Genomic DNA, 27,139 nt, shown 5'->3' on the forward strand with positions numbered 1-27,139 from the left:
GCCTAGAAAAGAATTGTGCTATTTTATCATCATCATTATTGAGGACCAATTATATGAACATAGGTTGAAAAGTGTTGACGATTTGGTTCTCAAAGTGGGGTCCGGGGAACCTCAGGGGTCCCTCAGTAGTTCCCCCAGCTAAATGTGTTATCATATAGCGTCACATCATTTTAACCACTTTAACCATATTTCACACGTATAAACAAACCATGAAAATGTGTTCAACTCAAATCTTTGCTTCTGGAGGTCCCTGAAAATATGTTTGAAGTGGGGGTCTTCAGCCAAACATATCACTTTGAGCCTCCTTGACATGCACAAGTTTGAGAACCACTGTCTATAGGTGATTTTATTGTATAAGTGGTGATATTAGTACTGTAGTATTGCATTTTTTCTTTTGCACCATTTTAACTCTGGGTAATCTGTAAGCCAGTGGAGCAAAACTTTGGTCATTCATGCTTTTTATGTATTTGGATGACAATAAATACAACTAATAATAAGTGGTTTTACGATCATGATCATGCATGCATTTATTCCACATGTATAAAATCACGAAGCAAAACACGAACAATGCAGCAGCCAAACAACGCAGTAGCTAAATAATACATACAAAATGATGAATAATACATAAAAAAGTACATATTTAAACATCCATGCGGGGCTGCAGGACCTCTGCCTTCAAAGCACTTCAACTGTAATAAAAAAAACGTATTTTCACATCTTTCGCTTCTTTCTTTTTTCACAGAGCCTCTACAGTTAATTAATTCTGTCCATGTTTTAAATTCACGGATAATAGTAAAACCGTTTAATAGTCCTGTCCTTACTTCAAGTATGCCGATACTTCTGGCCGCACGCACACACACACACACACACACACACACACACACACACACACACACACACACACACACACACACACACACACACACACACACACACACACACACACACACACACACACACACACACACACACACACACACACACAAACAGTTCCGACTACACTGTGTGTGTCTAAGACAGACCCCCACTGATCCCTCTATAATCCCTCCACTCAGCCACACCTTAGTGACCGGTCCAGTATAAAAGGCCCGGTCCTCAGCAGACCCTCAGCATCAGTCCTCCAGCAGCAGCTCACATCTGGAACATCCTCACCTGAACCTGACAACCAAGAGAACCATGGAGCTCAAAGCGACCATATTGCCCCTTCTTCTCATGCTGTTCCTGGGACACTCTCACACACACCAGGTAAGAACCTGCCTGATGGCTCAAACTGGCACTATACTATCAACTGTATAGTTTACATTTTTGTGATTATTCTAATCGGTTTGTCTGTTATACATCAATTACAGCGGCCGATTTATTACGTCACATCTGCTATTTTCCCTATTTTGGGGGAATGTTTAAGCCTAGAATGTTTTCGCCTAAAATCAAATGGCCAAAATGTTGATGCCAGGCTGAAAGTGGTTAAGGGAAGATCATCTTTCCCCACCAAAAAAAATCAAAACAAAACAAATGGATTAGTTCAATTGCACCCGTACTGTCCACGGTAGTGTGGGTGATGTATGAAACATTGACCGTGTCTTTTCTTTCCGTCACAGCACCAGGGTACACACGGCCACGGTCATGGTCACGGTAAGTGCTCTCGTCTATGCCGGATCATTTCTGCATTTCTGTCTTCATGACATTATATACACTATATATTACACTATATACGCCAGTGGTTCTATGTATTATCCATCCATCCATCTCTATCCATCTCTATCCATCTATCTATCTATCTATCTATCTATCTATCTATCTATCTATCTATCGTATCTAGACCATTACTGCATCAAAAGTAACCAACACACTATACTATGAGAGTTAAACTAAATGTAATGCTTCAAGTCAAATGTGATTCTTTTTTCAAATGTTTTCAAATGCCCCCCTGTTCAAATATGATTATTTATTGTATTTGTCTTCTACTGTACAGAGGAGCTGCTGGGACAAGAGGACTTCACAGACATCATCATGACCATGAACAACGGTTAGTAGTCTGACAGGAAACATGACACTTATACAGGAACTATGGCATTGATGCTCAACCCTTTCCATTATACAGTTTGATGCATTAGGGCCGTTTGATAGGATTGTTTTATCGAAAGGGCTTGTGAGCTACGTTTACTTTGGAAAAAAGGTTACATAGTCAGGGACGTGCAGATAGACACCAAGTGGTCCTAAAGCACCTAGCTGCCCTTTTGCCCTTTTGAAAGTTTATTTTGTACAGTTTGTTCACATTTGTTTTGTACAGTGTACAGTATCAATTCTGGAATAAAAGCGTCTAATATATTATTTATGCCCCAAAATCTATAAATCTCACACACTATTAAGGTTTACCCAACGTTTACCCGTATCACATATAAAGAAAACCTTGAAGCTAATGATGTCTGGCTGACAACCTGGCTGACAACCTCATCTGTGTTGTGTTATCTCTGACTACAGGGTCTAGGGACTTTCTGATGGAGGGAGACATATTTGTTTCCAGAAAAAGGAATGCTATGAAATGCTTCAGCACATACTTCGACTGTACGTGGCCAAAGTCAGCCAACGGCAACGTGGAGGTCCCATTCACCTTCAGCTCCAAATACAGTAAGGTTTCCTATAATATAAATGATATAGAGTCAATGTTTAACATGGTACATCTCCAAATACAGTAAGGTTTCCTATAATCGCCTAGAGTCAATGTTTAACATGGTACATGTCTAAATAAGTAGGGCATTAATTAAAATAAGAATAAGAATAAGAATTATTTATGGAGATATGGAGGTTAATTTCTGAGCAACAGCAACACATTATTTTCTGAAAAACTTTAACTTTTTGATTAAATAATTAATAATTAATCTATGATGGCATACTTAGTGATAATAGTGATCAATATTTTAAGCGATTATTTTATAAAATGATCTATTATAAGGGTGTTTTAATTGATTAGAATTAGATCCATTAGTCATTCCACACGTTGTGCTGACACATCTTGCCGCATGGCTCTCCTCTATGCTTTTTGCAGACTCGGCCGAGAGGGAAGTGATCCTGGGGGCCATGGAGGAGTTCCACTCCAAGACGTGCGTCCGCTTCGTCCCCCGTCCCGCCGGGGAGAGGATGTACCTCAGCATCGAACCCAGATACGGGTGAGGCAAAGGCGCAACACGGCCGACGGCCGTTCACGACTTGCACACTTGTTAACGCTGAACGCATTCCCAGGAGCATCACGATAGCTATAGACCTGGAACGCATCGGTGTCACTTTTTTAGCCTGTGTCATGCCGTGCTACGAGCTTGTAGATCTGCTATTTTTGAAAAATCGTGAAAACGTGTGCAAAACTTTGAATATATATTCTTTCACAGCACACGTTTTCACCTCAAATATTTGCTGCTGGGGGGGGGGGGGGGGTCCCTGGAACAAAACATTTTCGGATGGGGGTCCGCAACTAAATACAGATCATTCTGGGGGTCCTTGACATGAAATAGTTTGAGCAGCACTGATAAGTTGTTCAGAAAACTGTCAGAACTTTAGAAGACATTTTGTAGAATCAGGCCCTCTGGTCTTATTGGGTTAAGGGCAGCCCACACCAAGCACTGTAAGGCCTCACTCAGACCTTTACTGCATTGCTGTATGCTTGTTGGATGAATGTTGTGTAGTGTCATGGCCGCCCCAATGCATTTCCAATGGAAGTCACATGGTTTGTAGTCCACATTTTGGACTACAAGCTGTTGTCTGGCTTTCGGCTGTGTTTCGACTGCGCCCCTCCCCCTCATACAACACAAATGTTGGGTCAAACCATGTGACTCCCATTGGAAATGCATTGGGGCGGCCATGACACTACACAACATTCATCCAACAAGCATACAGCAATGCAGTAAAGGTCTGAGTGAGGCTTAAGTGCGTCATTTAGCACTGTCATCATTATAGCTGTTGGTGTGTGGACTCCACTTGAGTTAGTACGATTATTAAAACTATAGCTTTATAGTTATAGTTACAGTTATAGTGCTTTAGAGTGCCAGAGAGTAAAATGTTTTATTTACACTAATGCGTTCTCTTACAGTATGCTTATATAAGTTTGTTTGATCCTATACAGTATGTTGATGCCAGACGAGTGGACACAATGAAATATAACTTCCGGAAATGTAATGAAATGAAAATCCCGAGAGTCAGGACTGTATTTGAAAGTTAATTTCCAGCGTCTCTAATCTGAATGCCCTAACGCAATAAACCCTTGCCAGACTGCACGGCTCCAAACACCATGAATCAAACACGCAATTATTTGCAAAATGCGATTGGTCTCCAGGCGGCGAAGTAGTCTCTCTCTCTCTCTCTCTCTCTCTGAAAACTTGTGAAACAAGACAGGACATTTTGCATAATGAGTACTTTCTACCTTTGAAGTACATTTTGAGTATTTCTACATTGCAGTATTGATATGTACTTAAGTAAAAAATGTGAGTACTTTCCCCACCACTGGTTACAATACTGATTAATCTCTCTCTCTCTCTCTCTCTCTCTCTCTAGGTGCTACTCGTCACTGGGGCGTACGGGGGGCAAGCAGGTGGTGTCGCTGCAGAAGTACGGCTGCGTGCACCACGGCGTGGTGCAACACGAGCTGCTCCACGCGCTGGGCTTCCAGCACGAGCAGAGCCGCAGCGACCGCGACGAGCACGTCCGGATCAACTACGAGAACATCCAGTCCAAGTGTAAGGGAATTAAGCAATACTAGAGCGGTGCCCGTCGGGCACTGGCCCACTTGGAACGAAGTTGGAAATAAATGCCCCTCCTAGTCATTATGTCTGTGTCCCTTTTATGCCCATATATGGAGTTCTTTGTTAGGCATGCCCAAATATGGAGTCTATATGCAGATGTCAGAACACATGTGATGTCAGAACAGGCCAGCTCCATATATGGAGATATAGGGGTGATCAGGTCCAGATCCCGGGCAGAGGCTGTTGTGCTGGTTCTGGACAACGGTGTATCTGACGGACTCGACACCAGGCACTGCCCTCCCTGTGTGGTGTGGAACGCGTGTGTCGAATTTGACAAACCTTGTGTTTTTCACAATATTTATCTGTGGAACAGAGTCAAACTAATTCGTACAATTCCAAGTCCCTGTCAGGGTGGGGGTCCCCAGTTCAAGTAGAATTATAATCATTCTTTCTGGGGGGCTGAAGAGGTTAGAGACCCTTATCTAAATCCTTCCCTACAGCAGATTAAAAACACGGCAGGCTAGTGCAGTAAGTAACACAGCTGCAGTGAATCGAATTGATAATGGCCGTGTTACATTAAGGTGTGCCACTGTGCAAACAAAGTATTGACAACACACACCTACATCCAACACAGCCGTTATGTCGCTTACACCATACTACAAGGTCAGTCCTGTAGTATGTTTTACCTGCTGTAGTTTTTACTCTGAACTGAAAAATAACAACAATAATAAAATAATAATACAAAATTAGCCAAGGGTTTCATTGATCTTTAAAATGAGTTTAAGTCCAGGACTAATACAACCGTATTAAAGTGAATGTTGGTCCACCTTGACACAGTCTCCTTTGCCTCATCAGATTTCACCAACAACTTCCGGAAGCAGGAGACCAACAATCTGGACACTCCATACGACTACACTTCTGTAATGCACTACGGAAGGTAAAGGCAAAGGAACACTTAAGCCACATTGACCTAGCGTCCATATTCTGGGCAAACATTGGGCCGATCTACTGTACATGCTTTGCATTGTGAGCAATATGTGTCTTTGAAATGTAGTACAAATACTTAAAGTACAGACAATCCAAAAAAAAGTACATTGCGCAAGTATGCATGTACTTCCGTAACTTTCCACCCAGTGTTGATTTTGTCGACTAACACTATTACGAAACATATTCAGCGACTACTGTAAATCTTTTTGCCTCGTTCTGCCTCGTTCACCCAGACTTTTTTTTCCTTTGAAAACAAACCGCATGCGGTTTCCGAGGCTATCGCCACACTAACTACTGCATCTAGGCCACCCCTGACCCCCCCTCCCCCGTCTCAGCTCCTGCGTCTCTAAATCCACTCCAGCCGTTTGTTTTCTTTTTCCTTTTCTTAATGCTTACGTTAATCCTCTTGCTTCCCCTCTCCGTAGGACCGCCTTCTCCAAGAGCGCGCGGCTGGAGACCATCACGCCCATCCCCAACGCCAACGTCCGGATCGGGCAGAGGAATGGCATGTCCGACATAGACGTGCTGAGGGTCAACAAGCTCTACAAGTGCCCGCCAAAGAGCACCAAAGAGCAGCAGAGGCAAGCTGAGGCGGCGAGGCAGGCCAAGGAGAAGAAAGAACGAGAGAAGGCGGCCAAGCTCAAGGTCAAGAAACCGCTGGCATTCTACAAGTCAAGGCTGTTCGATCAACAACGTTAAACTCACTTTGCCACTCGATTTGCCACTCACTTTATGCAGGCGCATACCCTCTATATACATTTCAGAGCATTATAACACTGTACACTTAATGGGTGTATTAATCTTGTTTAAATCTGCATTGCATGACACTACACTATATACAGTATACTGTACATTCACACTGTAGAGAAGCTTCTCTTGGAATACTTGCCAATGCATACATTTTAAAGCCATTAATGTTCCGGACGATAAAACATAGTGAGTTAATTTGCAGTTCTAACTGCTGCATCGTGACTGTAATTACATTTAACGCTAAACGTCTCTGCGCATATACGAGCCAACAATGTGCGCCAGGGTGAGGTAACTTCACACATTCATCTAATGTAATTTATGCTGTCATGGAAAGTGTCAATTTGTTTCTGTTACTGTGAAATATGTATAAATAAAAAAGCAAGCAAACAAAATGACACAAGTTGCAATTATTTGACTCTTTGAAGATGAAAGCACACTGAGCGTGGTGGGCCATCTTCTCGTTTGTTTATTCAGTGAACGCGTTGTCGTTCAAAAATCATCAATGAGCCTACTAGCCTCCAGGCTCTACAACAAAGCATGAGACCCTGGCCTGTTCTTGGAGTTCACATGGACTACTGTCATGTACTCTCTGTGAAACCATGTCAGATGCCTTTTAACAAAACGCTTTTGAACCAAAACTCTCACCCCAAAACACAGTCGTCCCAGGCGCAAATCCAGTGACCTTGGGAACTGTCTCTACCTGGTATTCTTAAATGTAACCTAATCATAAAGTTAAGGTTAGCTTTATGCCTAAAAAGCTAACCTTATTCCTAACCTTAACCTCAGTAAAACGGTGCCAAAATCTAACCCTATTCCTAACCTTAACCTCAGTAGAACTATGCCTAACCTAAAAACAAATAGGTTACAAGAATACAAGAACCGCCCCAGCGTGCGGTTGGCAAAAATAAATGGGGGCGTGCGTGTTTTGGGGTGAGAATTCCGGTTACCCTTTTAACCACTCAAAGGACGACTTTGAGCCTCTAGATATAATGTTTTGGCTACATCTAGCTACTTCAGCCACATCCGGGATAGCATCTGGTCCGTCGCTAAATGTGCTCCGCTGCTATAAATCGCTGGGCGCTATGATTTAATGGATTAAATAACCCTGGGCGTTCGGGGTGTTAAGCATAGTACTACGACATATTGGATTAATGACTCCTGCTCGACTCTTTACCCTTTTGCACATGGACACACTACAGAGCCATGACATAATGCCCTGTGAAGGATACCAATTGTAAACGTTTCATTCTTGATAGACTACACAGTCCATATCGTTGCCGTCAGGCAGTAACCCCTTATCTCCATATTTTAACTTTGTGTTTTTTTGTAAATAAAACGCCCCAGTTGATCATACTACAGCATCACACAAAGCATCAAAAGTAACAGATCCGCAAGCTCAAAATGCGGCGTGAAGCGACACGTTTTGAGCTTGTCGATCTGCTGCTTTTGCTGTTTTTGAATTTGAATCCCGAAAAGTAACAGTTTTGGACATATGAGGTTTCTGCCCGACAGAGACGATATCTAATCCAGATACTCTATGCTGAAGGTCCGGGTGACACCACATATATCAGTCTCAAAGGTCCGGGTGACACCACATATATATATCAGTCTCAAATCCACTGTTTATCTCTATACTCTATGCTGAAGGTCCGGGTGACACCACATATATCAGTCTCAAATCCACTGTTTATCTCTATACTCTATGCTGAAGGTCCAGGTGACACCACATATATCAGTCTCAAATCCACTGTTTATCTCTATACTCTATGCTGAAGGTCCAGGTGACACCACATATATCAGTCTCAAATCCACTGTTTATCTTGCACGTATAACTCACTCTGGATAGGGGTGTCTGCTAAATGCCAAAATTATAAATTTACACATCCCATAAACTCTTGTGAGCATCCCAGAATAATAGTTCTGTGGTGGAAGTAGCAGGCTACACAGATTTTTTATTATTGTTATTTACTTAAAGGGCCACTTCATCCCTTTTGCAACCAGATCATATTTTAATGGTGTTTGGGAGACAAGAAACAATTTCCTGGGGTTCTCATGTGGGTAATGTGTGTTTTTAGATATTTCAGTATTTCAAAGTGTCCATGGGCTCCATGATGTCATGGACACTGGGCTCACTTACTTCCTGGACTACATGTTGTCTCAGTAAGACAGCCCTCCCGCTTTCCACAAGGAGGAGCAGTGGACTAAAGTATTATGGGAATTGTAGTCTAGTGTATCTAAAAACACAGATTACCCACACAAAAAACCCATGAAAGTGTTTCTTGTCTCCCAAACATAATTAAAAGAGAGAGAGAGAGAGAGAGAGAGAGAGAGAGAGAGAGAGAGAGAGAGAGAGAGAGAGAGAGAGAGAGAGATGATAGAGAGATGAGGACAGAATGAGTGTCCACTAGCTACAGTATCTTTTCTTTTGTCCTAAGTGCCATATGCAGTGTCCTTGCACGGCCCTGCTGCTGGGAGATTATTTAAGAGCATCCTAAAAAAACAACGCCTTTCTCCTCCAGAGCACTCCACCGCATTTGTAAGTGCAGACGCCTCTCTGAGTGCTGCTTATCAAGTATAGTCGCGTAGTGTTTTACAGGGACACGACGTTGCTGTTGTGCTCATATCAATGTCACTTCTCGTTTAATCAACAGTGTGGATGAGAGGCGGGATGACGATTTGCCTGGGAACCCAATCTAGGGGAAATAGCAGATCTACAAGCTCACAGTGCGTCGCTTCGCACCACATTACAAGCTTGTAGATCTGCTATGTTCACTACTTCTTAAACTTTGTTTGGGTCAGCCACCCAAACTTGGGTCCCGACCCACTGTTTGGGAAACAGAGATACGCAACAATGGAGGGAAACAAACTAACATCCATAGTTGTATGAAACACATACAACTATGGAACACAGGAAAGCCAGAGAGACTATATACTCTACACACGACGGCAAACGGTGGGTCACAAATTCTCTAAAAATGCTACCCACCCAATCAGAAATGATAAATGGTACCGATATTTTGTGGTATTTTTTATATTGGCCAAAATATATATTCCCCATAACTTTTGATTGGGTGGGCAGGACGCACCTTTGGGTGGGCACCCATCCCCCCTCCCCCAGAACCGGCCATGCGACACTAAAGCCAGAGAGACTACCTCTACACTAGCTGTATGAAACAGATATTACCACAGGGAAGCCAGGAAGACTATACCTCTACACTGCATGGCTGGACATGAAACCTTTTCCTGTTACATTTTTTATGTGTATGGATTCTATATTCATATTCCCCGCGGCCGCATAGTCTTGGCTACACCAAGTGTACCTACCCTAGGGGACACGGGGAGAACATGCAAACTCCACACAGAAAGGCCCTTTCACCAAGCCAAACCCAGAGTATGATGACGCGGAGGAGAGAACACGCCCACAGCATCCCCAGCGGGAATCGAACCCAATGCACTACAAGTTATGACAGGAACTTTTCTCTCCATCGCTGCCACATGAATGCAGCTGAAGAGGATGCAGAGCAATCGGCTCTCTGAGAAAGAGAGAGAGCCCCTACGCAATGTCCTTTAATGTTTTATGAAGTAGTTTCAGTTCATATCAATCGTTCTGTCCATGCAATATTTAAATTGTACTTGTTTACTGAAATATTTAACGGTTCAGCTAGCTCTCTGTTCATACTCCAAGACGTTCGTTCTCGAAGACGTCTCAAACGCCAAGGTCTGCTGTGGCTATATAGCTACAGTGTGTATGTGAAACGATATCTCCACAATTGCATGATTAAAGTCAGATTATATATGAGGCAAATGTCCCGAGACTAAATTACAAGCGCGGCATCTCCGGGAGCACATGCTGTGACTCAAATAAAAAAGAATGAAGAGGGAAAAAAAAAACACCCAACATTCCTCATCAAAAAGGGACATGAGCTCTCTGAAGCGTTGGCCTGCCTGCCGTGAATCAAAAAACATCTGATGGAATATTTTATATCTATCGCAAAGAACAACCAATTCACAAGTGACAGCTCAGATACTGTAGTGTAGATCTGGCTGTGCTCTGCATGGGAACTGTGGAGGGAGGGAGGGCAGCATCATCAGAACACATGCAGGCGCCATGGGTTCACAATAGTTCCTGTGCGCGCTGTGTGCACCGAGCTCCCCTGCCTGCTCTACACGCCATCTGGAAACCGGCCTGCCACCAGTCTGTCACCAGTGGTGGAAAGTAACCAAGTACATTTACTCAAGTACTGTACAATTTTGAGGTACTTGTACTTTGGTGTTGAGTGTTTCCAATTTCACCTCTCACAGGCAAATGTGTACTTTTACTCCACTAAATTTATTTGAAAACTTTAGTGACTAGTTACTAAAGTCTACTAGTTGTAGATTATGATAATTATTACACAGCATGCATTAAAGGACCACTTCACCACTTTTCAACTCTTCCTATAATTGGTCCTCACTAATGATCATGATAAAATACCGCAATTGTTTTCTACTCAATCTGTGTCTCATAGGAGGGCTGTGGGCAGTTCAGAAACCCGTCCACCAGTGACATCATCGATGGGGATTTCAAGCCAATAGAAACTACAGTTTTTCTTTTCCTGAAAAGTTGCAATGCAAAAATGGAAGCCATCGTTCTCACGATAATAAAAATCTGAATATATTTTAAAACAAATCTTGTTTACAAAAAAATTATGATGTCACTGGTGGACGGATGTCTGAACTGCCCACAGCCCTCCTATGAGACACAGACCTAGCAGAAAAAAATGGTGGTGTTTTATCATGAACATTAGTGAGGACCAATTATATGAAGAGATGTTGAAAAGTGGTGAAGTGGTCCTTTAACCGCCACATTTCGGCCATTCGAACATAGTCGATGTACAAGCTCACAATGTGTTGAATCCTGAAAAGCAACAGTTTTGGACATAATGAGATTTCCCCCCGACAGAGACAATATATAAAAACAAGAAACGAAATCTGGACATACAAGGTTTCTGCCCCTACTGTATGTTCCGGTCACATATAATATGGATTTGTGTGTGTGTGTGTGTGTGTGTGTGTGTGTGTGTGTGTGTGTGTGTGTGTGTGTGTGTGTGTGTGTGTGTGTGTGTGTGTGTGTGTGTGTGCATGCTTTAATAAACCGCCTCACAGTCATCTTATTCTCTGACCTCGCAGCTTGCTTTACAGATGAGTCATGGACCTGTTCCATGGCAGTCATATTGACACGAGACGGCAGGGTTAAACGCATTAGTACGAGTGGTAACGCAGCCTGTGTTTACCCTACTATTTAATGTCAATATGGCTGCTGTGAAAAACCAACGTATGACGACTGGGCATGATATCACCCTGGCCATCAACCAACAACCAATAAAACCATGAGGTCGTGCTGTCACTCCCCCCCCCGACAATAATAAATAAAAGCACAGCGTTGACGTCCCTCCGGAATATGGCACCGTGACTACAGATGGCGTTGACATCCATCTGGGCTATGCAACCCTGACAGTGACTACATAATGCTTGTAAAAAAAAAAACTCCCTGCTCCCTGCTTATGGTCGATGTCCAATGTGCAAGTTAAGAACTATCGGTCAACCGACCGAGATTTATTCATTTAATAGTAGTGTTTAATATTAGGATAGATTGACTGCTGAACCCGAGTTTCCCGATTTAATTGATTAAGACCTCTTTCCCTGCCGACCCCGAGTTACCCAAGTTATGTTTTATTTGTTTTATTAGGCGATTCTGATAAATGTTAAGATATACAAGGTTTTCCGTCGGTACTTTGTGACATGTCACACGTTTGGATCACGTGACCGGAAGAAAACAACAGACGCTCGCTTCTGAGGGATGCTGGGTAATCGAGTGTCCATTGGAATGCTATGGACAATGATGGCCGCCTGCAAGCGGAGCTGTTTTTCTCCCTTGTTGTCACTGCAGGTGATTGTGGAATATGGACATTCGATGGCACTATTTTAAGGCGCACATTCGTGCAATGGAGATACGTACACGATCAGGTGATTCTTCCAATCAGTGAAAGTTAGTGAAAATCATTGTCAGGGAACAGGCTTTTCTTATTGATCGCTCCGGCGATAAGTCACCACCTTTAACCACTTTAACCCTATAGCGACGCTATTATAATCTCTATTATCATAATAGATGAACACTATGCAGATATACAGTTGGGTGCCACCGATATTGTCCCTTATCATTTGACCCATTTAGGCCTGACCTCAAAATTTAAAAAAAAATCCTTCTAAATCCTCCAGTTTTCTGAAATAAATATTTTCACGATTTAAAAAAAATAGCAGACCTACAAGCTCGTAGCGCGCCACTCGGTGGCGCGCTATGAGCTTGTAGATCTGCTATTTTTCAATAGCTAAATTATAACATAATGTTTAAAACACCAAAAGGGGTTCCCGCCCAAAATGGGTTAACTGTCCTTTTGCGCAGATCACGCAAACCTCAGCAAAAAGAAAAGGACAATATCGATGGCCTCCAACTGTAGGCGAACGTTAGGCAAAAAAAGAATGCCGATCTACATAACAAGCTCCAAACGCTTTAGAGCTGCTGTTTTCACCAAAGAGGTGAGGAGAGGTAAGGAAGGGCCAATAGACATTCACCACCTTTAGTAGATTTAGAGATCACGACAGAATAGTCTAGAGGTACTCTTGCTGATCGTTAGACTGAAAGAAATTGCAAAAGTAATAACAATTGCAAGGTTTTTAAAAGAGGTTTTACTAAGACTGTTTACAGTTTAACTTAATTTTGGGAGTATACATGCATGGCTACTACTACTGCATTTTATTGCAAATATTGAAACTATTGCTTTCTGCTGGCTTGTTGTTGATTTTATCTTGTGTTTTTCTGTATGTATGTTGACCCAAAGTGTGTGTTTCTTCCTAATGTGCACGTAATTTAGTAAAATTCACCACCTTTAGTAGAGGAGCGATAGTTAGATCAGTATATTGTAATTCACAAGGCTGAGTTGCATCTTGTTCCACTTTTACCTCAACCTTGACCTCTTGACGTACCCAAAATTACTGCATATATACATTTATTCATATTGAGCAACGTGAGAACAGGCACAAACATGAAAATGCATTATTACGAACGTGGAAACAGAACGATTAAAGGGGTCGTTTTGTCCATTGCCACCTTTGGTTTGTCTGACCAGAGGGGTCTGTGTGAACCAGATGTCTGTTCTAATGAGAGCGAGGAGGAGGCAGAGGTGAGCTAAACGCACTGTGATCTGGGGTGTCACTGCTAATAAGCTGGCAGAGCAACGACCACCGTGAGCTTCCTTACTATTGGATTATTACACACATTCGCTACATTTTGTGAGAGAAATAAAAAGGGCTAGGCTGATATATCAAATATGTCTATTTGTAAATAGCCAATATAATCTATCAAAAGATATAGAGAAAAAGTGAACTATATATAGGCCTAATAAAAACATAAAATATGATGGGAGTCTACGGAGAAAAACTTTAATTTGGGCGTCCTTGACCTGGCAAATATTTGAGAACTGGTTTAAGCCTGCCCCAGCTGGTGTGATTTCTGGTCTAGAGGGGCGGATTCAAATTTGCCGCCCAAAAGAGCTGCATGGTGGATCCAGTTGGTTCATAATGAAACGATTAGGAAGCAAGTCCAAATATGCAACGAGTCAACGACCCTTATAATCAACTACACTTTAGATACAAGCCCAGATAAGCAACTATACAGAAAAACAAGCCCAAAGTCACTTATAATAAGCAAACCTGCATGGCAACGTTGATTCCAACACCATGGCAGCTGAAAAGTGACAGAGAGAGTTGTTTGTGTTTGTCTGTGTCAGCCGACATTACAATCAGCGGAGCGCGTCTGCCTCAGCTCTCTCCTGGAGGTCGCCGGCGGCAGCGAGTCAAGTGAACCACTAAGTTCTTCAGCAACATGAAAGACGGGGTCAGAAAAACAAGTGGATTTAGCAAAGACAAACAACAGATGGGGATGGAGAGTCTGAGAGACTCACGGCCCCATGGACGCCTTCCTGGAAAATGATGAATAGGTCTCGAGATGGAAGCCAAGACGAACATGAAGCGTTATCAGGGTTCCATTCACTGTGGGGGTGCATTTGATTTTGATAGCCGCATGCAAGCCCGCCGCTGGTCAATCATTTTTATGGCCAATATTTTTTGTTAGATAATATCCGAGCGACTGAAATGTTGTGTCTCTATGTATCATTTTTGTATGTGAAGACAGTGTGCGGGACTTCCCTGTTAGATAATATCAAACATACATAAAATATAAAAAATACATAAAATGGTTTCATGACTCTGATGAAGACCGCATAGGTCGCAACGTTAGTCGTTTTTGTATACTAGCACCTAAAAGTCTTAAAATGTCAGTGTTGCTCCAGTGTCCTCTCCTCCCTCTGCATACATAAAATGGTATGTTAAAACACATTATAGCATCGCCATATTTGGGACAAATTCAACAAAATGTATCAACATTTTGTCAAAGGTCTTTTTTTTATTAGAAAATAACAAGCAACTGCTTGTAGATCAAAGTAGTATATAGAGCTTAACTGGCTAAGAAAATAACCCGATCTTTGGAGGTAGAGTGACAGCCTTGCAGTCTGCAGGCTTTCATGCAACAGTTCCACTCGGCCTCTCTCTCTCTCTCCTCCTCTCTCGTCTCCAGTGAAGTGAAGCCACGCTGAGCTGCAAGATGTGACTGAATAGCTCAGCGGATGGTGTCTACGGCCCGCTGCCACTCTGTGTTCCCGTCTCACACATTCCTCCTGCATTGTGCTCCCACATGCATTGTGCTCAGGGCCTTCATGCACGCCACTCGGAAAGTTCAGACTGCTGGCATTTTAAAGGAGTCGTGAAGATGAGGCGATACGAAGCATGGCATATCCTCGACAAAAGAGTGAAAGGCGAGGCAGATGATGAAGGGAACGGGGAAGTACAGCGGTACAAGTAGTGTATGCCACTGTATGTTCTGTTTTCTTTACCCGTTTGTCGCGCTGGCACGTCCTTATCTTATACAATACCACAGTAGTCTTCTCTCAAATAGAAGTGATACGTTTGAAAAGAAAGGCACACCTTTGTAAACGTGAAAATCAAACTAGGGCCGTACGTTAGCTTAGCACTCCCCTCCCCTCCCCGCCGGAGCTTGGGCTTGGCTCTGGCAAGCGAGCAACGAACGTCTCTGTTTGTCAGTGCTGAGGAATCGTGGCTGTCAGGACTGACGGGGTCTCTCATTAGTGACGGATGGCAACGCGAGGCGGAGGCAGACAGGAAGCCATTGTTGGGGACAAGACGATAACAAGGTACTCATTGGAGATGTGAGGGATGGCGTTCGTGTCTCACTCCCCACCATCTGAGAAAGGCAGCCGGGGAGAAGGAGATGGAGGGGTTAAGATAAAGACAGAGAGAGAGGGTGGGGGGGGGGGGATGTAAGGTGTTGAGCACGAGACGAGAGGGAGCGAGTAAGTAAGTAAAGGAAGAAAAAGGATGGCGGAGATAAGGTGAGACAAATGGAGAGCGGAAGAGATGAGACCGGGGTGTAAGAGAGTGAGCGAGCGAGCAGGACAGCACTCAGCAGAATGGAATGGAGAAATACGAGGGCGGAAAGCCGTGGGTACAGCAAGTTAATCGGGAGGGGGGAGGGGAAGAGAGAGAGAGAGATACTAGAGAGAAAGATTTAGACAAAAGGCCCAGGTGTAAGATCCTGTGCCTTGGGGAGACTGGCAGGTTTATCCACAAGGATTTACTGATCTTTCCTCCCAGAGAGCATTTCTCTTCTGAGAGCTAAGCTGGCCATGGAGGGACAGCTGGGGGTCAGAGGAGAGAGGAGAGGAGGGGGGTGTTATCTTACAACCAAAAATCACCTCAGCCTCCCCGCCTCCGCAACCACCTTTAAGTAATGACTCCCTCCGCCAGCGGCCTGCCTCAATTAACTCTCTTAAAGTCACTATTAATCACTGCGCCGGGCCGGGGCGTCCATATTACGGCCGCTCAATTACTATGGAAGACGGCGCTGATGAAACAGCAGCTCGTGGTGACTTTCCAGTTAAGATTACCGGCTGCTTGTGACAACATGCGGCTAAAACACAATTAACGTCATAATTACTCCAAAAATGTGTGCTCACAAGTGTAGACTGTTGACGGGGGGGCTGCCATGTGTGTGTCAGGAGAGGATGCAGGGGGCGTCATAATTAGAGGGGGTAAGGTAAGCTACTGTAGAACTTGAGACCCAAAGAGAAACTGGATGTCTCCCCGGGAACCAAACTAGAGAACATAGCAGATCTAGAGTCCTCATCCCATCCCATTTAGTTGGCAGCATTGTGAATTAATAGGTAATAATTGGTTGTCAGGCAACTGCTTCTTTAATATACCTATGATTTAACACTAGTTTTACCCATCGACAATATGTAAAACTAGAGTTTCATTAAACTAGAGATAAAGTTTGAGTCAATACGTACCTCTTCATTGATCTGACTATTGTCTTAACAAGTTGCTGCAGTATAGCTAATACACAATCTAGCTAATACACTGGTGCTGGTGTTCAACCCAGCTGTACAGTTCATGTTCTATGAAGCCATGAAGAGGAGGGGGGCTGGTAATGGTGGGAGGAAGATATCCTCAGCAGAGATCTTTCTTATTGGAGCTATTGCCAAGGCCGTTGCTACCACAGCAACATATCCACTTCACACTGATCAGGCCGTCTTAAGGTTTGGCCAGCACAAAGGTGATGGCAAAGGTGGAGCATTAGCAAGCCTGCACAATGTCATCTACCTGCTAATGGACAGAATCAAGAGGCATGGCTTTCTCGGCTCATACAAAGGCCTGGAAGCGAAGCTGTTACAGGCGGTGCTGACAGCTTCCCTCATGTTTGTGATCTATGAGAAGATCACTGCAGCCACGCTCAAGGCCTCAACATGAAATTGAAGCACTGAGATCACTGCACACCTTACATAATAAGAAAATGTCTTAATATTCCTGTCAAGTTGTCCTGTTGTAGCTGCTACAATAGTCTACTTTTAATTACAGTATGTTGCAGTTTTGAACATTGTGTTCGGATCATGAGATATATTAAATATCTCATGATCCGAACACAATGTTAATACATTTTATTAAACTAAGGACTGCTCCAGACTGCAATCTGTAGCAGGCATATTAGTAAGTAAGCAATTAAGTGAGCCTACCTACTTAATTGTTTTCAAAGATCTTCCAGAGATGGGGGAAGACGGGGCCCACGGAGACCGATTTGAACAGGGCCCAGAAAACGGTGCTACACCTCTGTCTTCACCCACGAGACTAGAGCACAATGGAAATGTTTGTATGCTCGCATGCGTGTTGGAGCTCGCACGACAAAGGTGGGATTGTATAATTGCTGCTATAGAACTGTAATTACAAGCTTTGAGTGGGTGATTGTTACACCTGCCAATTATACAGGTTGTGTGTGCATGTGCGTGCGAGCTTGTGCATCCGGAAGAACGTCCATGAACGCGCCAGGATCGATTCATGAACGAGCACTCTATGTTAAATGCCAGCTGCACGCTCTTTTGCTCGTGCATGTACTTCGCCCGCCTGCAGTTCCAGCTTTGGCCCGTCGAGTAGAGCGGCTTCACCGTTTCCCAGACGCTCTGGGGGCCTGTTCGGAGGTGCTCACTGTTCCAGTTAACCTTTCCCTACCACATCCAATCCTAGACCATTGTAGGCTACTGCACAGGTGGTTAATTGCATTCACCTGGCACCAGGGAACGAGGACAATGTGACACTAAACTTCCTACTAGAATAACAAGTACCAACGGGTCCCCTGAGGTCCAGGGTTGGAAAGTAACCCCAGTTCTATAACCCTGTCAGGCTGATCCGTCTGCAACCAGAGGCAAGCTGCCTAGTCAAACTGCTCACAGCTAATTATCATAGCATTAGGCGGAGGCCCATTCACTCTGTCCTTGGTGGACTTGCCAATAAACCCAGGTGGGTGGCGATTGCTGGCCAGCTGTTCCCCATTTGCAGTTGATTGCGCGCTCAGAATTTCAGTGAAGCCATTAATTAAGTTTGTGCTGCCGTCCCATGAATCACTTCACAAATAGAACCCAACCCACGCCAGAGGTTTTGGTCTGTTCTGTTGCCCATACCGATTTTGGATTGGAGAAATTAATTTGAAAAACATAACTTGTAGCCTAACAATAACTACCTAAACAAACAAACTGAACTTAACTTTCTTTTTATTTAATCACTAGCCTCCAAATATTTAAAACATAGCTGATCTACAAGCTCAAAATGTGTCACGGTGTGACGCATTGTGAACTAGTATTTGGCTATTTCAGATGATTTTAGCCTATAATGACATGCACAACATATGGTAGCCAATTTGAAAGTGCTTAAAAGCAGGGGCACATTAGCTGCACAATTATTGTGGAATGAGCACTGCAGGCCCGTCGGGACCTGAACAGGGTTAGGGATGTTTTTTGAGGGGTGCTAGCCCCTCCTATGCACAGCTTTGTGTGTTTGTAGCACGTACTGTGATGATTTGATGGCTGATGTACGATGATGTATGATGTATGATGATACATAAGAGCGCCCCTCTCGCCTTTTTTTATTTGACCATCGTAATAATTATTATTCATAGTAATACATAAATAAACTAGAAAAAGTGCCCTTCTGGGCACAGGTCTCCACCAGGAGGATAGGACTGTGTGAGATGTTTGGCAAAATGTTTAGGAGTAATATAAACATGTTTGCCTTTGATGGCAATTGGATGACTTGAGGCATTTTGTTCCAAAAATGTGTTTTGCAAAAATCAACCTGTTGGTGGCGCTATAACAGGCCAATGTGAAAAGGGTGGCCTAGTAAGAAAATGTGTGAAAGATTTCACGTGAATTGCATGCTGCGTTCATGATTTGAGGCTTTTGTTCAAAACGGGGCAATCTTGCAAACTGTGAAAGTCAATTATAGCCAATTAGGATGGAATATGAAATATCGGACAGATCCAACTTGAGCACATGACCATAGAGATACTGTGTAACGATTTGTGAGATTTTTGGACAGAATCTGGAGGAGTAATATCAAAAAAATTGTTTTACAAAAGTCGGCCTCCTGGTGGCGCTATAAAAGGCAGATGCGGAAAAATGCAGCTCAGAGGTTTGTCCTTGGCCTCTAGGGAGTGTGCATGCAACGTTTCACGCAGTTTTAGGTAAAAAATGTGAAAAGCTGCCTCATGGTGGCGCTATAACAGGCCGTTCTGGAAAATGCGGGGCAGAGGTTCATCGTTGGCATCCAGGGAGTGTGTGTGCAAAGTTTGGCATCGACCAGGTTAACGGTGCCGGAGATTAGCTGGTAACAGACGGACGGAAGGACGGACGGACGGACACACACACGGACGGACGGACACACACACGGACGGAGTGCAAAACATACTCTCTCCCCATGCCTTCGGCCTGGTGGAGACAATGAAACGTTGTCAGGCTTCGGGCGGGGCTCGAGCTATAAAGTTGTGGCTCCATCTAGGGCCAGGGACCGGGCCGAATCCCATGGGCCAGGGGGCCAGGGGGGAGAACACACAAAGCCACACGTTGGAGCGGCTGGCACCGCTCAAAAAGACCATATACAGTATATCGGCTATCATTTGGCTGATATACGGTATAAAGCTGCGTTAAGACTTGGATGGTTAGAGCGGCGCCATTACATACAAAGTCAATGCAAAGACGATAGTTGCGACCTGGCACAGCACAAACGGGACGAACCGAGGCGAATGTATATATTCAGGTCTGAGTGCAGCATAACACGACAGCATCATAAATGCAGATGAAAAAAGGAGCAGCCAAATTAAAACTGATTGATGTGGAGGAAACTGGAGATGATTAAACCAATGACAACCACAATTCCCAACAGCAACCGCAGACCGTGAGCGATTCCCAAAGGTAGGACACTGTCTGTCTGTTGATGTTAAAACACGACGTTACAAGCTGCCCGAGAGTACCAGCGCTCCAAGACGCAGGCCAACGAGGGGAAATTATGCTCTTTTTTTCTAATCTAAATGTTTCTTTTGTCTTTGTTTACGGCGTAATGTTCCTAAGAGGACACACTGTCCCTGCAGAGATGCGTTGCGCGTTTATAGATATATATTTTTTGTTGTTTTTTTGTTAGTATACTCGCATATTGCACCAATTAAGGCTGTAATTAATGCAGCCGTGTTGGCGCTCACAGGAAAAATCTGAATGTTAAAGCAGATGACAAACCAACAGCCGCGGGAGGAGGCTGTCTTATGTAAGAGGTTGAACAAGGCCGAAAGGCACCGGGACTGTAATTTACCCCCCAAAATGTGCTTTGATGGTGTCTTTGTCGGGGGCTTTTTGGACTCATCATGCCGCTGACTGTTTTCTGCTCGTCCTCATGGACCTACCTGTGGATTATACGGTAAGTGTTACTTACCGTATGTGGACTATTCGGTCCACACGACATTTTGCACCTCAATCCCATGGACGAAAGTAATTTTTTCCTCGCACCTTACCTAATGTCCACATCATGTACAGTATTTTTGCTGCGATGCTCACGCACCTCTATGCCTTAACTCATGGGTACTTAACACTCCAGCACCAGATATACAGTAGTACGATGTGTAATTATGTAGATAATTTGATTTACGTTTTTTTTTTTATTGTTGAGCTCCACCCCCTCTTCTTCCTTTTCTCTCATTGAAATATCAAACGATGTAAGAGCTTGCACAAACATCGGATTTCACCCACTGTTTTATGACTGTAAACCCGTGATGTGACAATAAAGTTGATTCAATATTCTTCCCGCAAAAAACAATAAGGACAATGTAATTTCTTGTTGTGGAGCGAGCGGGTCGGAGAGAGCACGCAGATGTCTGCTCCACTGATACACGCTATGTGTCTCTGTCTGGAAGCAAAGCACATTGTGTTCACAAGGACAAGCTTAAATCAGCAGAAAGGTCAAGCGACTCGCTGCGTTTGGCTGGCTGCGCCTTCTGAAAACCAAACAACGGGCTATGACGGCCGTGATGGATATGGGGATTTTATATGGGCTCTCATTGTTATCCATTTGATCAGTTCAACAATCAACAGTGCGTTCCAAGCTCTGACAACGCGTGTGGAGAGAGAAAGGTGAGTGTCTCTAGCACACTGTGCTTGTGTACAAGGGCCATGGAGACTCACACATTGTGTTATCAACCTGACTTGCACCACTCTGCTCCATTATTTTTCGAAAATGAAGGCCTTACTTAATTGATCATACTACACAGCGTCACATAAAAGTATCAAAGTCACAGTTTTGGACCAAATGAGGTTCCCACACGACAGAGACAATATACGGTAAAATGTTTACTTTACTACCACCAGTGCAGTTAATGTGATATGATATGTGTGCGTGCGTGCGTGCTAATTATTGTACAGAAGTGCAGTCATTTGGTTTACGCAATAGTAATGTGAAGTTTTTGTTGATTTTTTTGTTTTTTGTTTTCAGAGTGGTGGTTTGTATCACTTGTATTTAGTTTTTGCTAGCCCCTCCTACTGTATATTCAGCTATTAGTGTAGATTTCCATCCTACACAAACATTACATTCCTGTTGGCAATGAAAGGAGAATTTTACGTCATAGTGTCTGAGCAAATCGGCCTAGTGTCTATTTTGATGTCACGGTGTTAAGAGCGCCCCTCACTTCACACGGGTGTGATTTTTGCATTATATCCTATTTTTCTGTCATTTCATTAGGTAGGGGAGGGAATATTTGAATAGCCTAAATAATACTGATTATATGCCTACTTCATGTTTATAGGCCTGCTTCCTGTTTGCAGGGTCTTTAAATAAGAGTAAGACCGTCACACCATGAATAAGTTCAGTCTGCTATCCTGTCCAGGATAAAATAAAAAATAAAAGTACATAATGCATGATTTGTACATTGAAATAACAAAGTGAGTACGTCATCCAAGCAGAGGTTCCTAACCACCGGTCCGCGGACCCGGACATGTCCCACTGGAACGTGAGAAGGGAATCCTTCCCGACCGTCACCAGGATTTTCCAAACATCGGTGAAAAGTTGACTCTGTCCGGTTGAATGAAAATACCAAGGATTCGTCAGGGACGCGTCACTGACTGTGGTTTATAAAGTGCTTCGAGTCCGTGTTACTTCTGTGTTGCATAGCATAACAGTGACATCACTTTAGAGCAGCAGCAGCAGCAGCGGAATAATAACAAGCACAAGCTGCAGCCTATTTTGTCACGCTCGCGCTAGTAAAACAACACACTACACGGTACGGGATTATTATTCCATGTCAAAACATATTGAAGTATCAGAAGATGTTACCCAGGTAAAGTAATGTGGTCTCTCTGCATGTTTAACTAAAGTTGTCTACATGTCCAGTCATTTCTGAATGAAAAAGACATAAGTCTAATCCTTTTTTAATCATACTACTATGTTAATATAACGCAATTTAGGTCAACAATATAACATTATGTTATGAATGATATAATATTGAGGCAGTGCAAGAGTAAAAGATTGTTCTTTCATCATCTCTGTCGTCACGCGAAACAAACATTAAAAGTCCATAGACTTGGCTGCCACATGACGCAATTTCGGAAAGCCATGCATTGGAAGGACTAGCGCCCCACAAAAAACGTAGGAGATGCAGAGCGTGTCACTTCGCACCCGTTTTGAGCTTGTGGATCAGCTACTTTTGAGTGATGCTGTTGTATGATCAATTAAGGCCTTGAAATGAATTAATGAATGAAAAAAGACAAAATTTAAATATGTGGTGATAAGGTGACATTAAACAGATTACAGACATGTAGGTACTAGTAATCAATACCGCAAGGCACTGTAGTCACTAATATGCCGTTAACACTCCGATTGCCCAGGGTTATTAAATCCATTAAATCATAGCGCCCAATCGATTTATAGCAACGGAGCACTTTTACCGACGGACCGGAAGTTATACCGGATGTGGTTGGAGCAGGTAAATGTAGCCAAAACACTCTAAAGGCGATCGACAACAACGAGAGGCATGATTAAATCTAACGCGACTAGCTAACTGGAGTTATTAACGTTTTAAGATTTTCGTTGTCGTCGGCTAAACGGGGGGGGAACATTTTCAATGACGTCCCACTGCTGTGCAACATCGAGGATTGCGCAACAGGCGCTCCTAGGCTGTGGTGCGATCGGTTTTCATATCAATAAACTACGTCTTTTGGATAAAACTTCGTCCTGGGCGATGGGTGTTACTAATAGAAAGGACGGTGAACCTCGTCCTGGGCGATTGCAAAATGCTCATCAGAACCAAAGTAAGAATTTATTTTAATTGTCTTGCGTCCCCTCCCTTATAGCCCAGGATATTCAAAGACGGCAGCAGCTCCCATTCCAGTGCCGATGCACATGGCCACCACACCGTAGCCCCTCTTGCCCCTGCGCCTGAGCTCGTTGAGCAGGGTGACCACCTGACGAGTCCCAGTGCAGCCCAGAGGATGACCCAGAGCGATGGCCCCTCCGTTGGGATTCACCTTCTCCATGGGAATCCCCAGCTTCTCCACGCAGTACACGGCCTGGCTGGCGAAGGCCTCGTTGATTTCAAACACGTCAACGTCGGCTACGGTCAGCCCGGCTCGCTCCAGCGCCGCGGGGATGGCATAGGTCGGTCCGATGCCCATGACGTCGGGCGGCACCCCGACCACCACGCTGGCCCTCAGGACCCCCAGGACGGGCATGCCGCGGGCCTCGACCACAGACCTCCGACCCACCAGGAGCGCTGCCGCGCCGTCGCTCACCTGGCTGGAGTTCCCCGCTGTGCTTCTGCCGTCGGGTTTGAAGGCCGGCCGGAGTTGAGCCAGCCCCGCCAAGGTCGTTCCCGGTCTGATGCCGTCGTCCTTGGTCACGGTCACGACACGCTCGTTATTCTCGGCGTCCACAAGTTTTGTGGTGACCGGGACGATCTCCTGATCCCACAGTCCCACTTGCTGCGCTCTGCTCGCCTTCTGGTGAGAGGCGAGAGCGAAGGCGTCCTGCTTGTCCCGTGAGACCCCGAATCTCTCTGCCACGTTCTCCGAGGTGATCCCCATCGGGACGACGCAGTCTCTGGCCTTGTCGTTGTCCATTAGTCTGTAGCTCACGTCGCCCGTGCTGCTGCTGCCCATGGACCGCAGAGACATGCTCTCCACGCCACAGGCGAGGCCCATGTCGATCGACCCGCTCCTAATGGCGCCCGCTATGTTAAACAGTGCCTGCAGGCCGGAGGCGCATTGCCTGTTGACGGTGTAGACGGGCACAGTCTCCGGAAGCCCACTGAGGAACTGGGCCACTCTCGCCATGGTCGCGCCCGCCCCCGGCTGGAGCACATTGCCCACGCAGACGTCCCCCAGTTTCTCAGGCGACAACCCCGCGCGAGACAGGACGCCGGTCATCACGGCACTCAGCAGCTCGTCTGGGGTGGTGTCCTTAAAGGAACCTCTCTTAGCCTTCCCGATGGCCGTCCTCAGGCCATGGACGACCACTATGTCGTCCGGACAAGTGGCTGCTGGTGCTGCACCAGTACCGTCAGGTTCATACGTGTTCGATGAAATCAAATGGCTTACTTTCACTCTATGCATCGTTGGTTTGGGCAGATAATGTATAGCACCCAATGTTCAATGCAAGTCATTGCCAAACAATACTCTGGCGTAATTGCATCACTAATGTGTTACAGAGAGCATCAACCATGTTCATGTGTGGCCGACCTGTGACATCAGTCAGCTATGATGTCAGTTGTCTGTGACATATCTATGATGTATGACTCCAAGAGGTAAGGGAAAGATCAGAGCCCTCTCCTGTATGACTGACATCACAGGCTGGTCACCGGAAAACAGTATGCCGTTCCCATGGGGATCATAGACCCCCCCCCACAACTCCTAATTAGGCCTGTCACAATTATTACATCGTTGCTGTCGGGCAGAAACCCCTTTTCTCCAATTACGACCTACTTGATTGAAATTATTTTATTGGGAATAACCCCTTGAGGTAACATCTCGTTTTTCAAGGGGGTCCACAAATCATTTGCGATTGATCATACCACATTTTTCTACAAACTTCTCTTATACAGGGTTTTTAGATATTGGCCCAATGTGTGTGTAGAAAGCTTCGGGCAAATTGCGCAAAAATCCCGATCTCGATTGAACTGTTTTACATATAATTCAAAATGGTGGGAGATCTAAAAGTCGAAGGTCAAAAGTCAGAACACGAAAGTTGTTCAGCATGAGGAGAAGCATATGTTATGTTGTGTATTGAAGTTGTATTGCTGACGGTCAAACAGTTCTTGAGCGATGCCTGTTAAAAATTTGCATTTTCAATTGAGTTATATAATAATTAGATCCCCCTCCCCACACACACACACACATTAATTCTGACAGGACTGCAGTTCAGTGCACATCTCCTGCTGAGTGTTTCATCTCCATATTTTCAGTAACCTGCTCCCCTGCCTCAGAGCGACAGTCCAGGCAGCTTCTTTCTGAAAGCGTGTCTTTTTCCTACTATACTCGCATATGGAGAAGGCACTCTTACAAGCCAGTTAGTGAAGAAAACTAATTGAAATACCCTGTTTTTTTCCCCCTCACCTTTCCATAACTAACGTATCATGCTGTGTGCTGGTATGTGAAAAGAAGGTCAACGTGGCATGAAATTGAGCAATGTTACCTCACTCTATATGAAAGAAACAACCGCCAAGATATTAAAGGGGTGTGTGTGTGTGTGTGTGTGTGTGTGTGTGTGTGTGTGTGTGTGTGTGTGTGTGTGTGTGTGTGTGTGAGAGAGAGAGAGAGTGAGAGCGAGAGAGAGTGAGAGAGAGAGAGAGACTGACGTGTGTGTGGTGTGTGCGTGCGTGCACGTGCCTGCCTGCCTGTCGTCTGCTTCAGTCTAAATACAAACTTACTATGTTAGTTCCATTGATCCAAGCTAGAACCCAATCAATTGATTGATCCAAGCTAGAACCCAATCAATTGATTGCTCCTCAAAATAGTAATGCTCTGAAAATGCCCCGAAATGATGGGTATTGTTACACAGCTCTCTCTTCTCACAAGACTAAAAAGCCATTATGCTGGCTAATGCATCGCACAAATGTAAAACACAAAATATAGGGCACCAAACACGTTTAAGCTTGATTGCCTTAATCAGGTTGTATTTAATCACTGATTTAATTGAATTAATGTCTAAACTGATTGGCGGCTTGTTACAGCAAGGGGATATTTGAAAATAATGTGCACACGCACGCACGCACGCACACACACACGCATACACACACACACACACACACACACACACACACACACAGTTGAATTAGCGCATCGCGGCTGTACGCCTCTGCCAACATGTCTGTGTGCGAGGTCAAAGTGACCTTTACCCATGACCGCCTACTTCTAATCACTCCATTGTTGAGTCAAAGTGGCGGTTTGAGCCAAATGTCATGACCCTCAGGGGAGGGAGGGCGGCCGGGTAGGGTGATAATAGAGTGTCACAGTCCCGACAGGCCCAGGAAATAATTCCCCATGCATTTTTCCCATAGACATTTCAAAAAGTATTTATTTAAAGATCTGTAAGCCTCGAACAAAGCCAACTCGGATCGTGACAAATCATGACAACAAACATTTTGGGCTGAACAAATAATTACAAAGAAGAAAAATATTTTTAAAAAGTGCCCTTTTTGTCTTCTA

At 44.3% G+C, this 27,139-nt stretch overlaps 3 protein-coding genes across 5 annotated transcripts in view; 1 reads left to right on the plus strand and 2 right to left on the minus strand.

Moving 5' to 3' along the window:
• Positions 1-27,139, minus strand: part of LOC306940377 (MAM domain-containing glycosylphosphatidylinositol anchor protein 2) — a 388,778-nt gene that overhangs the window by 306,461 nt on the left and 55,178 nt on the right. The window lies entirely within an intron of this gene.
• Positions 1,177-6,416, plus strand: LOC306940521 (low choriolytic enzyme-like; the record flags this gene model as incomplete). The annotated part of the gene is made up of 8 exons (XM_079525620.1): positions 1,177-1,245; positions 1,599-1,632; positions 1,973-2,026; positions 2,482-2,628; positions 3,047-3,167; positions 4,543-4,724; positions 5,586-5,667; positions 6,143-6,416. 8 exons carry the CDS (start codon positions 1,177-1,179, stop codon positions 6,414-6,416), a joined length of 963 nt encoding a protein of 320 aa, XP_079381746.1.
• On the minus strand, positions 23,786-25,048 carry LOC306940522 (3-ketoacyl-CoA thiolase B, peroxisomal-like; the record flags this gene model as incomplete). The annotated part of the gene is made up of 1 exon (XM_079525621.1): positions 23,786-25,048. One exon carries the CDS (start codon positions 25,046-25,048, stop codon positions 23,786-23,788), a length of 1,263 nt encoding a protein of 420 aa, XP_079381747.1.

This window comes from Electrona antarctica, assembly GCF_951216825.1.
Source record: "Electrona antarctica genome assembly, chromosome: 17".
In the NCBI taxonomy this organism is placed as follows: Eukaryota; Metazoa; Chordata; class Actinopteri; order Myctophiformes; family Myctophidae; genus Electrona; species Electrona antarctica.